This window comes from Oncorhynchus tshawytscha, linkage group LG01 (assembly GCF_018296145.1).
Source record: "Oncorhynchus tshawytscha isolate Ot180627B linkage group LG01, Otsh_v2.0, whole genome shotgun sequence".
Taxonomy (NCBI): Eukaryota; Metazoa; Chordata; class Actinopteri; order Salmoniformes; family Salmonidae; genus Oncorhynchus; species Oncorhynchus tshawytscha.
In genome coordinates this window covers 89,119,828-89,132,944 of record NC_056429.1, presented here as the reverse complement: position 1 = coordinate 89,132,944, position 13,117 = coordinate 89,119,828, and the positions used below count along the sequence as shown (strand labels likewise).

At 42.2% G+C, this 13,117-nt stretch overlaps 1 protein-coding gene across 1 annotated transcript in view; it reads left to right on the top strand.

Annotated features, from left to right (window-relative positions):
- LOC112259685 (serine/threonine-protein kinase WNK4-like) overlaps nt 1–11,216 on the top strand; it is a 111,741-nt gene extending 100,525 nt beyond the window's left edge. The window contains exons 18-20 of the mRNA XM_024434291.2: nt 7,931–8,606; nt 8,789–9,095; nt 9,681–11,216. Coding sequence (XP_024290059.2) covers nt 7,931–8,606; nt 8,789–9,095; nt 9,681–9,683 — 986 coding nt within the window. The 3' untranslated portion in view covers nt 9,684–11,216. The remainder of the gene's footprint in view (nt 1–7,930; nt 8,607–8,788; nt 9,096–9,680) is intronic.
- The last annotated feature ends 1,901 nt before the right edge of the window (nt 11,217–13,117 follow it).

The window sequence follows — 13,117 nt, the reverse complement described above, 5'->3', positions numbered from 1 at the left end:
TACCGTGATTAATGGACAGTCCAGCATGCATCAGCTATGTAGCCAAGTGATCAGTGTCCAGGGGGCAGCGGTGGATGGGGCAGGGAAGCTAGACTGGCGAGTATTATCCAGGTTAGAAAAACTGGCCGGCTGTGCAGAAGGTAAAAGGTAAAAGCCGCTAGCAGTGGCTAACAATGACTAAATAGCTTGTAGCTAGTTAGCTTCTGGAGGTTCTTGAGTGTGTTCTAAAAATTAAAAATAATAGCGATTCCGTATCATATTGGGTGAGGCTACCGGAAGGTATAAACGAATTAAAAATCGAAAAGAGATTGAAAGTAAATATGGGTCCAGTGAGTGTTTGGGACGCGGCGATTCAGATGGTTAGCAGGCCTGTGCTAACAAGCTAACAGTTAGTAGGCCGGGGCTAAACAAGGTAGCAGTTAGCGGACCGGGGCTAAACAAGCTAGCAGTTAGCAGGCCGAATTAGCAAGCAAGGAGATAGCAAGGGCTAGAAAGTTAGCCTTTGGGGGACGTCGCGATGGGGTGAGTCTGTTTATGCCTCTTCATGCGGTGAACAGCTGTGATAGGAGAAAACTGAGGATGCCTCAACAAAATAGTAGTTACTCCACAATATTAACCTAAATGATGGACTGAAAAGAAGGAAGCCTGTACAAAAAAAATAACATGCATTCCTGTTTACAACAAGGCACTAAATGAATACTGCAAAAGACGTGGCAAAGTGATTCACTTTTAGTCCTGATCACAAAGTGTTATAATTGGGGCAAGTACAATACAACACATTACTGAGTACCACTCTCCATATTTTAAAGCATAATGGTGGCTGCACCATGTTATGGGTATGCTTGTAATCGTTAAGGGACAGGGAATGTTTTTCAGGGTAAAAAAAATCTATGGAATGTAGCTAAGCACAGGCAAAATCCCAGAGGAAAATCTGGTTCAGTCTGCTTTCCACCAGACACTGGGAGATTAATTCACCCTTAAGCAGGATAATAACCTAAAACACAAGGACAAATCTACACTGGAGTTGCTTACCAAGAAGAAAGTGAATGTTCCTGAGTGGCCAAGTTAAAGTTTTTACATACAGTGGGGCAAAAAAGTATTTAGTCAACCACCAATTGTGCAAGTTCTCCCACTTAAAAAGATGAGAGAGGCCTGTAATTTTCATCATAGGTATACTTCAACTATGACAGACAAAATGAGAAAAGAAATCCAGAAAATCACATTGTAGGATTTTTAATGGATTTATTTGCAAATTATGGTGGAAAATAAGTATTTGGTCACCTACAAACAAGCAAGATTTCTGGCTCTCACAGACCTGTAACTTCTTCTTTAAGAGGCTCCTCTGTCCTCCACTCGTTACCTGTATTAATGGCACCTGTTTGAACTTGTTATCAGTATAAAAGACACCTGTCCACAACCTCAAACAGTCACACTCCAAACTCCACTATGGCCAAGACCAAAGAGCTGTCTAAGGACACCAGAAACAAAATTGTAGACCTGCACCAGGCTGGGAAGACTGAATCTGCAATAGGTAAGCAGCTTGGTTTGAAGAAATTAACTGTGGGAGCAATTATTAGGAAATGGAAGACATACAAGACCACTGATAATCTCCCTCGATCTGGGGCTCCACGCAAGATCTCACCCCTCAAGATCTCACCTCAAAATGAACACAAAAATCACAGAACCACACGGGGGGACCTAGTGAATGACGTGCAGAGAGCTGGGACCAAAGTAACAAAGCCTATCATCAGTAACACACTACGCCGCCAGGGACTCAAATCCTGCAGTGCCAGACGTGTCCCCCTGCTTAAGCCAGTACATGTCCAGGCCTGTCTGAAGTTTGCTAGAGAGCATTTGGATGATCCAGAAGTAGATTGGGAGAATGTCATTTGGTCAGATGAAACTTTTTGGTAAAAACTCAACTCGTCGTGTTTGGAGGACAAAGAATGCTGAGTTGCATCCAAAGAACACCATACCTACTGTGAAGCATGGGGGTGGAAACATCATGCTTTGGGGCTGTTTTTCTGCAAAGGGACCAGGACGACTGATCCATGTAAAGGAAAGAATGAATGGGGCCATGTATCGTGAGATTTTGAGTGAAAACCTCCTTCCATCAGCAAGGGCATTGAAGATGAAACGTGGCTGGGTCTTTCAGCATGACAATGATCCCAAACACACTGCCCGGGCAACGAAGGAGTGGCTTCATAAGAAGCATTTCAAGGTCTTGGAGTGGCCTAGCCAGTCTCCAGATCTCAACCCCATAGAAAATCTTTAGAGGGAGTTGAAAGTATGTGTTGCCCAGCAACAGCCCCAAAACATCACTGCTCTAGAGGAGATCTGCATGGAGGAATGGGCCAAAATACCAGCAACAGTGTGTGAAAACCTTGTGAAGACTTACAGAAAACATTTGACCTCTGTCATTGCCAACAAAGGGTATATAACAAAGTATTGAGATAAACTTTTGTTTTTGACCAAATACTTATTTTCCACCATAATTTGCAAATTCATTCATTAAAAATCCTACAATGTGATTTTCTGGATTTTTTTCTCATTTTGTCTGTCATAGTTGAAGTGTACCTATGATGAAAATTACAGGCCTCACTCATCTTTTTAAGTGGGAGAACTTGCACAATTAGTGGCTGACTAAATACTTTTTTGCCCCACTGTAAATCTACGGCAAGATCTGAAAATTGTATTGTGTGTAGATGGTTAACTGAAAATAATCCATTTTGAATTCAGGCTGTAACACATAAAAATGGAATAAGACAAAGGGAATACAAATATGAATACTTTCTGAAGGCATCTCGCTATCTAGCTAGCGAGATGGCGAACGCAGAGGTTATTTTTAATTAGTGCATTTCACAAGTGGATAGTTTGCATCATCTACAGTATGTTCACTAAAACCACTGCAAGGGATTTACCTGATGCTCTGAGATGTCTGCTTACTTGCTTCAGATAAAGAATGGACTCGAGTGTTAAAGCTAAAGCAATAGACTGCAGACGCGAGTTGAGGAGTGAAGTCGGGGGAGGTGCATCTGCAACAGCCAAAAGTTGTGGTTTTCCAAAGGCATGGCTCAGTGCAACATGGAAGTGTTGCTGTCGTTTATACAAGTTTTTTTTTTAATGTCGAAATAAACATTTATCACACATTCAAACTGTAAATAGATAGTACAATATAAAAAAATAGGACAATCAATTGGTTATTGAGAGCCTCACATTCATTTGTCCACTGTATACATGAAAATCGCAAATTTGGTTCCTGTTTCAGTCACATATTTGGTCATGTTCGCGTGAGGCAAACAAAAACATCTTAATGCTTGGTTGACAATAGAGCCACCCACAATGCATGCAGTGGCTGTAGGCTGAAGTTGGTGAAGAGCAACTGCAGAAACTTGCAGTCTTTGATTACGTATATTTTTTGTAAAGTTCATGCAACACACTTTGGAAGGCAGTAACCAATGATGATTTTTCAGGCTCGGTCTACCTACCCAAACTTGGGAGGGTTTTCTGTCTGAAGAACACCCTTCCCGGATTTGTTTTCTTTCTAAATGTCCCAAGAGAATCCTTTAGGTCTGTAATTTCAGAGACTACTAGCTAGCCTAACACTAGCTTACACTAGCTATCACTAGCCTATTACTAGCTCAAATAGGTCCACAGACGATGCAATCTCAACCACACGATGCAATCTCAACCACACTGCACACTGCCCTAACCCATCTGGACAAGAGGAATACCTATGTGAGAATGCTGTTCATCGACTACAGCTCGGCATTCAACACCATAGTACCCTCCAAGCTCGTCATCAAGCTCGAGACCCTGGGTCTCGACCCCGCCCTGTGCAACTGGGTACTGGACTTCCTGACGGGCCGCCCCCAGGTGGTGAGGGTAGGCAACAACATCTCCTCCCCGCTGATCCTCAACACTGGGGCCCCACAAGGGTGCGTTCTGAGCCCTCTCCTGTACTCCCTGTTCACCCACGACTGCGTGGCCATGCACGCTCCAACTCAATCATCAAGTTTGCGGACGACACAACAGTGGTAGGCTTGATTACCAACAACGACGAGACGGCCTACAGGGAGGAGGTGAGGGCCCTTGGTGTCAGGAAAATAACCTCACACTCAACGTCAACAAAACTAAGGAGATGATTGTGGACTTCAGGAAACAGCACAGGGAACACCCCCATCCACATCGATGGAACAGTAGTGGAGAGGGTAGCAAGTTTTAAGTTCCTCGGCATACACATCACAGACAAACTGAATTGGTCCACTCACACAGACAGCATCGTGAGGAAGGCGCAGCAGCGCCTCTTCAACCTCAGGAGGCTGAAGAAATTCGGCTTGTCACCAAAAGCACTCACAAACTTCTACAGATGCACAATCGAGAGCATCCTGGCGGGCTGTATCACCGCCTGGTATGGCAACTGCACCGCCCTCAACCGTAAGGCTCTCCAGAGGGTAGTGAGGTCTGCACAACGCATCACCGGGGGCAAACTACCTGCCCTCCAGGACACCTACACCACCCGATGCTACAGGAAGGCCATAAAGATCATCAAGGACATCAACCACCCGAGCCACTGCCTGTTCACCCCGCTGCCATCCAGAAGGCGAGGTCAGTACAGGTGCATCAAAGCTAGGACCGAGAGACTGAAAAACAGCTTCTATCTCAAGGCCATCAGACTGTTAAACAGCCACCACTAACATTGAGTGGCTACTGCCAACACACTGTCAATGACACTGACTCTACTCCAGCCACTTTAATCATGGGAATCGATGGGAAATGATGTAAATATATCACTAGCCACTTTAAACAATGCTACCTTATATAATGTTACTTACCCTACATTGTTCATCTCATATGCATACGTTGATACTGTACTCTATATCATCGACTGCATCCTTATGTAATACATGTATCACTAGCCACTTTAACTATGCCACTTGGTTTACATACTTATCTCATATGTATATACTGTACTATATCATCTACTGTATCTTGCCTATGCTGCTCTGTACCATCACTCATTCATATATCCTTATGTACATATTCTTTATCCCCTTACACTGTGTATGACAGTAGTTTTTTTTGGAATTGTTAGTTAGATTACTTGCTCGTTATTACTGCATTGTCGGAACTAGAAGCACAAGCATTTCGCTACACTCGCATTAACATCTGCTAACCATGTGTATGTGACAAATAAAATTTGATTTGATTTGAAAAAAGCTATCACTAGCTAATTACAAGCTAGCACTAGCTTATTATTAGCCTATCACTAGCTAACATGAGCCTATTACAAGCTAACACTAGCCTATTACAAGCTAACACTAGCCTATTACAAGCTAACACTAGCCTATTACAAGCTAACACTAGCCTATTACAAGCTAACACTAGCCTATCACTAGCTAACACTAGCCTATCACTAGCTAACACCAGCCTATCACTAGCTAACACCAGCCTATTACAAGCTAACACTAGCTAACACTAGCCTATTACAAACTAACACTAGCCTATTACAAACTAACACTAGCCTATTACAAACTAACACTAGCCTATCACTAGCTAACACCAGCCTATCACTACGTAACAGAAGAAGTAGAACATACATGGCTGCTAGCCTCCCAGGCATAGGCTACTTTGTCCTTGACACTAAAACTGAAACTACATAACATAAAAATGAAATATAAATGTTTCTATCAAACTAAAACGGAATAAAAACGAAAAATAACTGAAACTAAACTACATTTCAAATAAAAATGGAAAAACAAATAGAAATAAAAACAAATATAAAAACACAAAACTATAATAACCTTGGTTTAGAGAACATTCTACAAATGTTATTTAAAAACATATACATTCTGTTCTCAGCAGCAACAAAACTTTCTCTATCCTCTATCTTTTTAAGTGTGTTCAGGTATTTTGGCTGCTCCCACTAATTGGCCACACCTGATCTTAATGAGTGCTTGTTTCCTTTGAAATGGGGTCTGTTTGAATAGACTAAAATCAACAGCTTTGTTTGCGTAAAAAAACATGGCATGGCTAGCTCCATCCTGGTTGATAGAGGACAGAAGATTATATGTTTGAATCATCACAATTTTTATTTGAGTAAAGTCATACCATTTATAAATGCAGACAGATCATTAGTTTGTTCTATATGGTGGGATTTTTTTGTGTCGGTAAAATCTATTATGAGCGAGTTGACTGTGGAAACGCCTTTATGTGCAAATATTTAGATATTAACCATCATATCGAAGTAAACTACGTGATGATATGGTGTGTGTGTGGTCCTCCCACAATGACTCGGAAAACAATGATGTTTATTAGGCTACAGATTAAATAAATTGTGATTAACATCACAAAGTGGTGAAAGTGCAATGTGATGAGCTTGATGCTTTTTTCCAATAAATATCTAGGGTCTTATTCTGGTTACATGATGATCGATGCTTGGCTGCCGTTTGACAAATTAAAATATTATCGCTCTTTTGGCCATAATAATCTCATGTAGGCTATGTATCTGCAAACTGTAGGCTAGAGCGCACGTGACAATATTATATAACGCAACATTTTTTTGTGTCAAAACCATCAGTAGAGTTGAAAAATCAATGGAATCCCATTTAAGTGGAATTTGTATTCGGTACATAGGAATTTAACCGCAAAAGTTATTATGTGGACTCCGTTATCATATGCACATACTTTTATCCGCAGTCAATTTGATGGAAAACATCTCTGGTGGGAAAATGCACATATTTTATTCATTTAGATTTTAGAATATTCGCATGAAAATCTGTTGCGAATTGGATGGAAACCTACTGATGCTGTGTCACAATAAAAAAGAAATGTGTTCACATGATTAATGATTCATTAAAATTCAATTCCATGTGTCCTATCTGTGCTTGGAGTTCAAAAACATTTACCCAAAATAAGCTAGCAATATTATTAAAAGTGTTATTGAAACATTCAGTGAAAGTTTGAAGGAAGTTATTTTTCAAAAAAACTCCAAATAACCTATATTTTCCATTCTCAGAGCGTTAATAAAACCTCCAGGAAAACTTTCAAGGAACCAGAGTAAATCATTCTCAGAATTGCCCTGCAATCTAAAAAGAAGCGTGTTTGGGCCAATTTGCCCTTCCCGTTGTTTCCTGCCCACATCGGTGTTTGGTAACAACATCACCTATTAGTACTAGAAGTGCCTCGGGATCATTGAATAAGGGACCAATACGTAGGTGTGATTATAGCCCTGCCTACCAGTATTGACCTATTAGAAGATTTGTCCAGCAGAACTGACCAATTATAAGGCTTCCGCACTCGTTACAGGCCTCTCCTCCCATTTTCTCCCCACCTGTCTGTGTTTACACCGCCACTCCGCCCTGCTCTGGTCCCCGAGCGACTCAACCCAACAAGACCCACCCTGCTGAACAGACAGACAGAACAGGCTCTGTTTGAGAAGTCCCAGGGCCATATTCAGCAGAGAAAAGCTTTTTCCAAGCCAGGAGAGTGCCACCTAGTTCCACACCTCAGCTAACTCTGATTCCTTCCCACTTCTTACACCACTGCCAGATGTTGGCAGTAGATATGGCAGTTGGATTGGTTTTCTGACAGAAAGTTATGAAACTAAGATCAGGGTTCTATCTGATCAACAGAAGAGCCACGTAACTGCATGCTTGATATTTAAAGGAAATTTCAGATTGAGCTGACATATGCAGCGTTTTACCATGAATTCTCCGGAAACATTGCCTTTAAACGGTGCATAGCTGAAAAGGGGCAATCGGATTGAATCCCGGCCTAAAGCATTGTAATTAATTTGAGTGTACATGAGTCAATATCAGTGGAATATAATATCAACTACTGGAACAGAATGTAAACACAAACAGCAGATTGTGAAAATGAATTATTATCACTGTATTGATATTGATCATAAACCCCCTTCTCCCCACAGATCCTCCACCTGCTGTTGTCACAGTTGGCCGTTTTCAGGTCTCCCCTAGCATGGAGATCCCTGTGACTGCTGAACCAGGTGGACAGGGCTCTAACCCCGCCAGGCCCATGTCAGTGGGCAGCACCACCACCTCCAAGAGCAGCACAGAGGAGCAGGAGCAGTGGGAGTCAGAGACCAGCCTGAACACCTCCCTCACTCCCCACCCCCCACACCTCACTATGGGGGAGGCCCAGGAGGTCCAAGTAGAGTGGGCCGGGACCAAGGAGCAGCAGCAGGAAGAGGAGGAGGAAGAACAGGGTGAAGAAGATGAGGAGGAGCAGAAGAAGGAAGAGGGGGAAGAAGATGAGGAGGAAGAAGTTGAGGAGCAGGAGGAGGAGAAGGAAGAAGATGAGGAGGAGCAGGAGGAAAAGGAAGAGCAGCAGACAGTGAGGAGGAGGAGGAGGAGGAAGAGAATGTGCAGCCTCAGTCTGATGGGTATGTCTGCAGACAGCGGCCTGTCCGTTATAGCGGTGGAATCAGAGGGGCGTGGCCTGTGGGATGGAGGGGCAGGGAGCCCCACCTACACCTCCGCTCTAAACCACATGTGGCTGAGCTACAGCCGTAACTTCACATACCTGAGCAGTGACGACTCAGAGAGTGAGGACATGTGGGAGGAGCTACTGGAGATGAGGGAGAAGTGAGTGTTTCACCTTCAGCATCTCTTCAGTCATTCACCCATTTTGGGTTTTAATCGAAGTTTGATTACTTTGAACTCAACTTGACTCTCAACTATTCCAAAGCACTTAAACGTATCCTCCTCAGAGTCCTAAACTATTTATCTTTATCCCGCTCTCTCGTTCTCTCTCTCCCTCCTGTCAGACACTTGGCAGAGGTGCAGAGTCTCCAGGCCACCCAGAAGAGGGAGATTGAAGAGCTGTATGAGAGGATGGGGAAGGTTCCCCCTGCGGGGATAGTCTGTCCTGCCGCCATGCTGTCAAGTCGCCAGCGCCGCCTCTCTAAGGAAAGAAGTTATCTCTCCTCCTCCCGCAGAAACAGTCTGCAGCGCCTGGACATGCTCCCCCTCCAAGGTATCATTAGGAGGAACTCTCTGGGTGGCAGCAGCAGTAGCAGCTCTCTGGAGAAGCCCTCTAAAGGGGTGACTTTTGCATCTGACATCAGTAGAATGGTGGGTTTACACATTGTCCTTACAGGGTCCGAATACTTCTACTTGTGTTCTAAATAGTAGGACGATTGGGAATGCAAAATTAAGTTTTATAGTGTGTGGGGAAAAAAGGCTATGCTTTAAATGCCAGGATGTCATACTCATTTCGGCTCATTTCATCTACAACAAATTCGCTGCCTGCTACTGAGGAATAGAATCATCTTTCAGACCAACGTGTTTGACAACAGTTGATAATCTGATAAGGGGACTATACCAAAATGAACAAATGGCGGGAAACAACGCAATTGCGCATTAGCTGACTCACTCTCGGTATGGGTGAGTCTAGTATGTTGACATTTGTTGCTTACTGAATATATTTTTATTAAATAGTACATTCTAAATAGTGTGTGATTAGTACACATTATGCAGTTTTAGTAAGTAGTAGGTAAGCCAGATTTCAGACACGGCTACTGTATTGAGTATGTGTTGTATTCATCCTGCTGTCCAAAATCTAAGTTTATCTAGAAGACAGGAGGTGAACGATTCTCCACTATATCTGAATACTCTACACATCTAATCATTGCATCTCCTTGTCTCCTCTCTCACCAGTAAGAATCTTGAGCCATGCTTGCTGTAGAATAAGTCCGGACTACCTCGTCTGAAGAGTGCAGTGATTATGTCCATCTTGCTGGAGGAAGGAAGTGACATCACGTCTAAACCCTTTATCTGGCCCCCCACTGGAGGAGAGAGTAACCTAGGCCCCCCAGAAACCAGGAAGCTCCTCTGCTGAGCTAATGGTCACAGGTTTAATCAAAGGTCACAGGTTCATCAGAGATCACAGGGTTCATCATAGGTCACTGAGCCCTCTGCTATGAAGGGACAACGGAACCTCTGTCATCTGTTGTTAGTCACCCCAGAGAGAAGCCCTGCCACTACAATGGTTCAGTAGGATGCCACCAGAACAGTGTGAGTATAAAATGAGTATAAAAGGCTCACAACAGTACCAGCCCAGGTAGTGTACCATCATTCCTCATACTATGCTATGTTGAACATGTGTGATAGTTGTACATACAGTAGAGCCTTAGTGATCTGCTATAATCCTGCCTTGTAGCCACAAAGCATTATTAAGGGTTGTTCGACAATATTGGGATCATGGGATCAAGTCCAGGGCAGTTGATCAATATTTTCTTGCTTATCTGACTGTCGCAGACAGTTTATTGTGACGTTTCAGATTATTCACATTTTAATTTGCACATTTGACTGTCTGTTCGCAATCTGTTGATGCTGACTGTAAACTCACTACTGCCCTCTAGAGGGACTATGAAAATCCAGATATGTTGTTGTACTTTGCTGATTTTCCAATGTGCAATAGTGAAGCAATATTTCGGATTAATTGATGATTGTTACAAATCTCTCCTGACTTTTTCACAGAGATTATATTTTCTACAAAAATAATCCAACATACAGATGTGTGTAGACTAATGGGTCTCACCATGTAAATATGAAATAATGCATTTATAAATTACGTTTACAAATGAACCAAAGACATTTTGGCAACCTACATTTCTTGCACATACACAGAGTGTATAAAACATTATGAACACCTGCTCTTTCCATTAGACTGACCAGGTGAATTCACAATTTCCAAAAAATGTAATATATTTTTTACTTTCTTATATATAAAAATGTATTCCGCAGCTATGGGCAAGACAAAATATTAAAGTGCCTTTGAACAGGGTATGGTAGTAGATTCTAGGCACACCAGTTTGAGTGTGTCAAGATCTGCAACTCTGCTGGGATTTTCACACTCAGCAGTTTCCTGTGATCCAAGAATGATCCACCACCCAAAGGACATCCAGCCAACTTGACACAACTGTGGGAAACATTGGAGTCAACATGGACCAGCACCCCTGTGGAATGCTTTCAACACCTTGTAGAGTCCATGCCCTAACTAATTGAAGCTGTTCTGAGGGCAAAGGTGGTGCAACTCAATAATAGGAAAGTTTAGGACTGTCCGACAAGAAACTCAATCTTGGTCGACTGAGTCCTTTTTTTCTTTTGACCAATTAGACAAAATGTTAAAACATGTATTTTTCCATACAGACACACCCTGTGTGTTTTAATAAAATCAACTATATATACTGAGCTTATCCGATGCTTTAAGTACTTGGTTTAATTAAACAATGAAAATACACAAATTAATAAAGAGGGAACCAGAGATCAATATATCCTAACCAGAAGAAGAAGAAAAAAAAACTGTTCTGACCCTCCTTCTCCAGCTGCTGCTGGCCTTGGCTGATTCTTCCGTTAAGCTCCTGAAGTTGCCGGTAATAGTCTGTAACCTGGGTACAGCCTGAAGCTTGAGCTAGCAAATTTGCAACATGGTATAAAACATTCTGGGCCCTCAGAGTTCCCCACACCAGTGAGCTCCAGCCAGACATAGCTGTAGGCTATTTGTGCAAGGGATAAGAAGTAATCATCTATTTTATGACGTTTCCACTAGATCAGAGCATTAAATTTTTTCCTTTCATGCCAAGTGGATATCGAAAAGGAAAGCGCTGGAGATATTTTTCAAATACATTGAGGTTCTGAAAACAGACTTGGTTAGCTCCAGAACTCATTACATAAGACAATTATCAGACATCCCCCAAATGGGCACATTTATAGGCCTGCATTTGCACGCAGGCCAGGTAGCCTAGGCCTATATGCGTAATTAGGTGCACGTCCTTACTCAACATTGACAGGAGCGCTCCAAAGAAAAGACAATTAATAAATTGATTGAAATGAACCAAAACTTCTTCCTCACAAGTGTAGCATAAGTTGTGAGCTCTGCAGACAACATGTCCACTCCGACAATTAGAACCGCAAAATACTGGCGTAATAATATAACTGCATTAACAGAAATGACCCTAACAAAAACAAACATTGTAGATTATAAATGATGGGGATTAATGGTAAATGTAGCCTATTACTGGTGATATACACTACCGGTCAAAAGTTTAAGAACACCTACTCATTCAAGGGCTTTTATTTATTTTGTACCATTTTCTACATTGTAGAATAATAGTGACAACGGCAAAACTATGAAATAACACATATGGAATAATGTATTAACCAAAAAAGTGTTAAACATCAAAATAGCCACCCTTTGCCTTGATGACAGATTTGCACACTCGGCATTCTCTCAACCAGCTTCACCTGGAATGCTTTTCCAACAGTCTTGAAGGAGTTCCCACATATGCGGAGTACTTGTTGGCTGCTTTTCCTTCACTCTGCGGTCCGACTCATCTCAAACCATCTCAATTTGGTTGAGGTCGGGGGATTGTGGAGGCCAGGTCATCTGATGCAGCTCTCCATCACTCTCCATCTTGGTCAAATAACCCTTACACAGCCAGGAGGTGTGTTGGGTCATTGTCCTGTTGACAAACAAAATTATAGTCCCACTAAGTTCAAACCAGATGGGATGGCATAATTGCTGCAGAATGCTGTGGTAGCCATGCTAGTTAAGTGTGCCTTGAATTGTAAATAAACCACAGACAGTGTCACCAGCAAAGCACCCCCACAACATAACACCGCCCCCTTCTCTATGCTTTACGGTGGGAAATACATAGTGGGGCAAAAAAGTATTTAGTCAGCCACCAATTGTGCAAGTTCTCCCACTTAAAAAGATGAGGCCTGTAATTTTCATCATAGGTACACTTCAACTATGACAGACAAAATGAGAGAAAAAAAAAAATCCAGAAAACCACATTGTAGGATTTTTAATGAATTTATTTGCAAATTATTTGGTCACCTACAAACAAGCAAGATTTCTGGCTCTCACAGACCTGTAACTTATTCTTTAAGTTACTCATTACCTGTATTAATGGCACCTGTTTGAACTTGTTATCAGTATAAAAGACACCTGTCCACAACCTCAAATAGTCACACTCCAAACTCCACTATGGCCAAGACCAAAGAGCTGTCAAAGGACACCAGAAACAAAATTGTAGACCTGCACCAGGCTGGGAAGACTGAATCTGCAATAGGTAAGCAGCTTGGTTTGA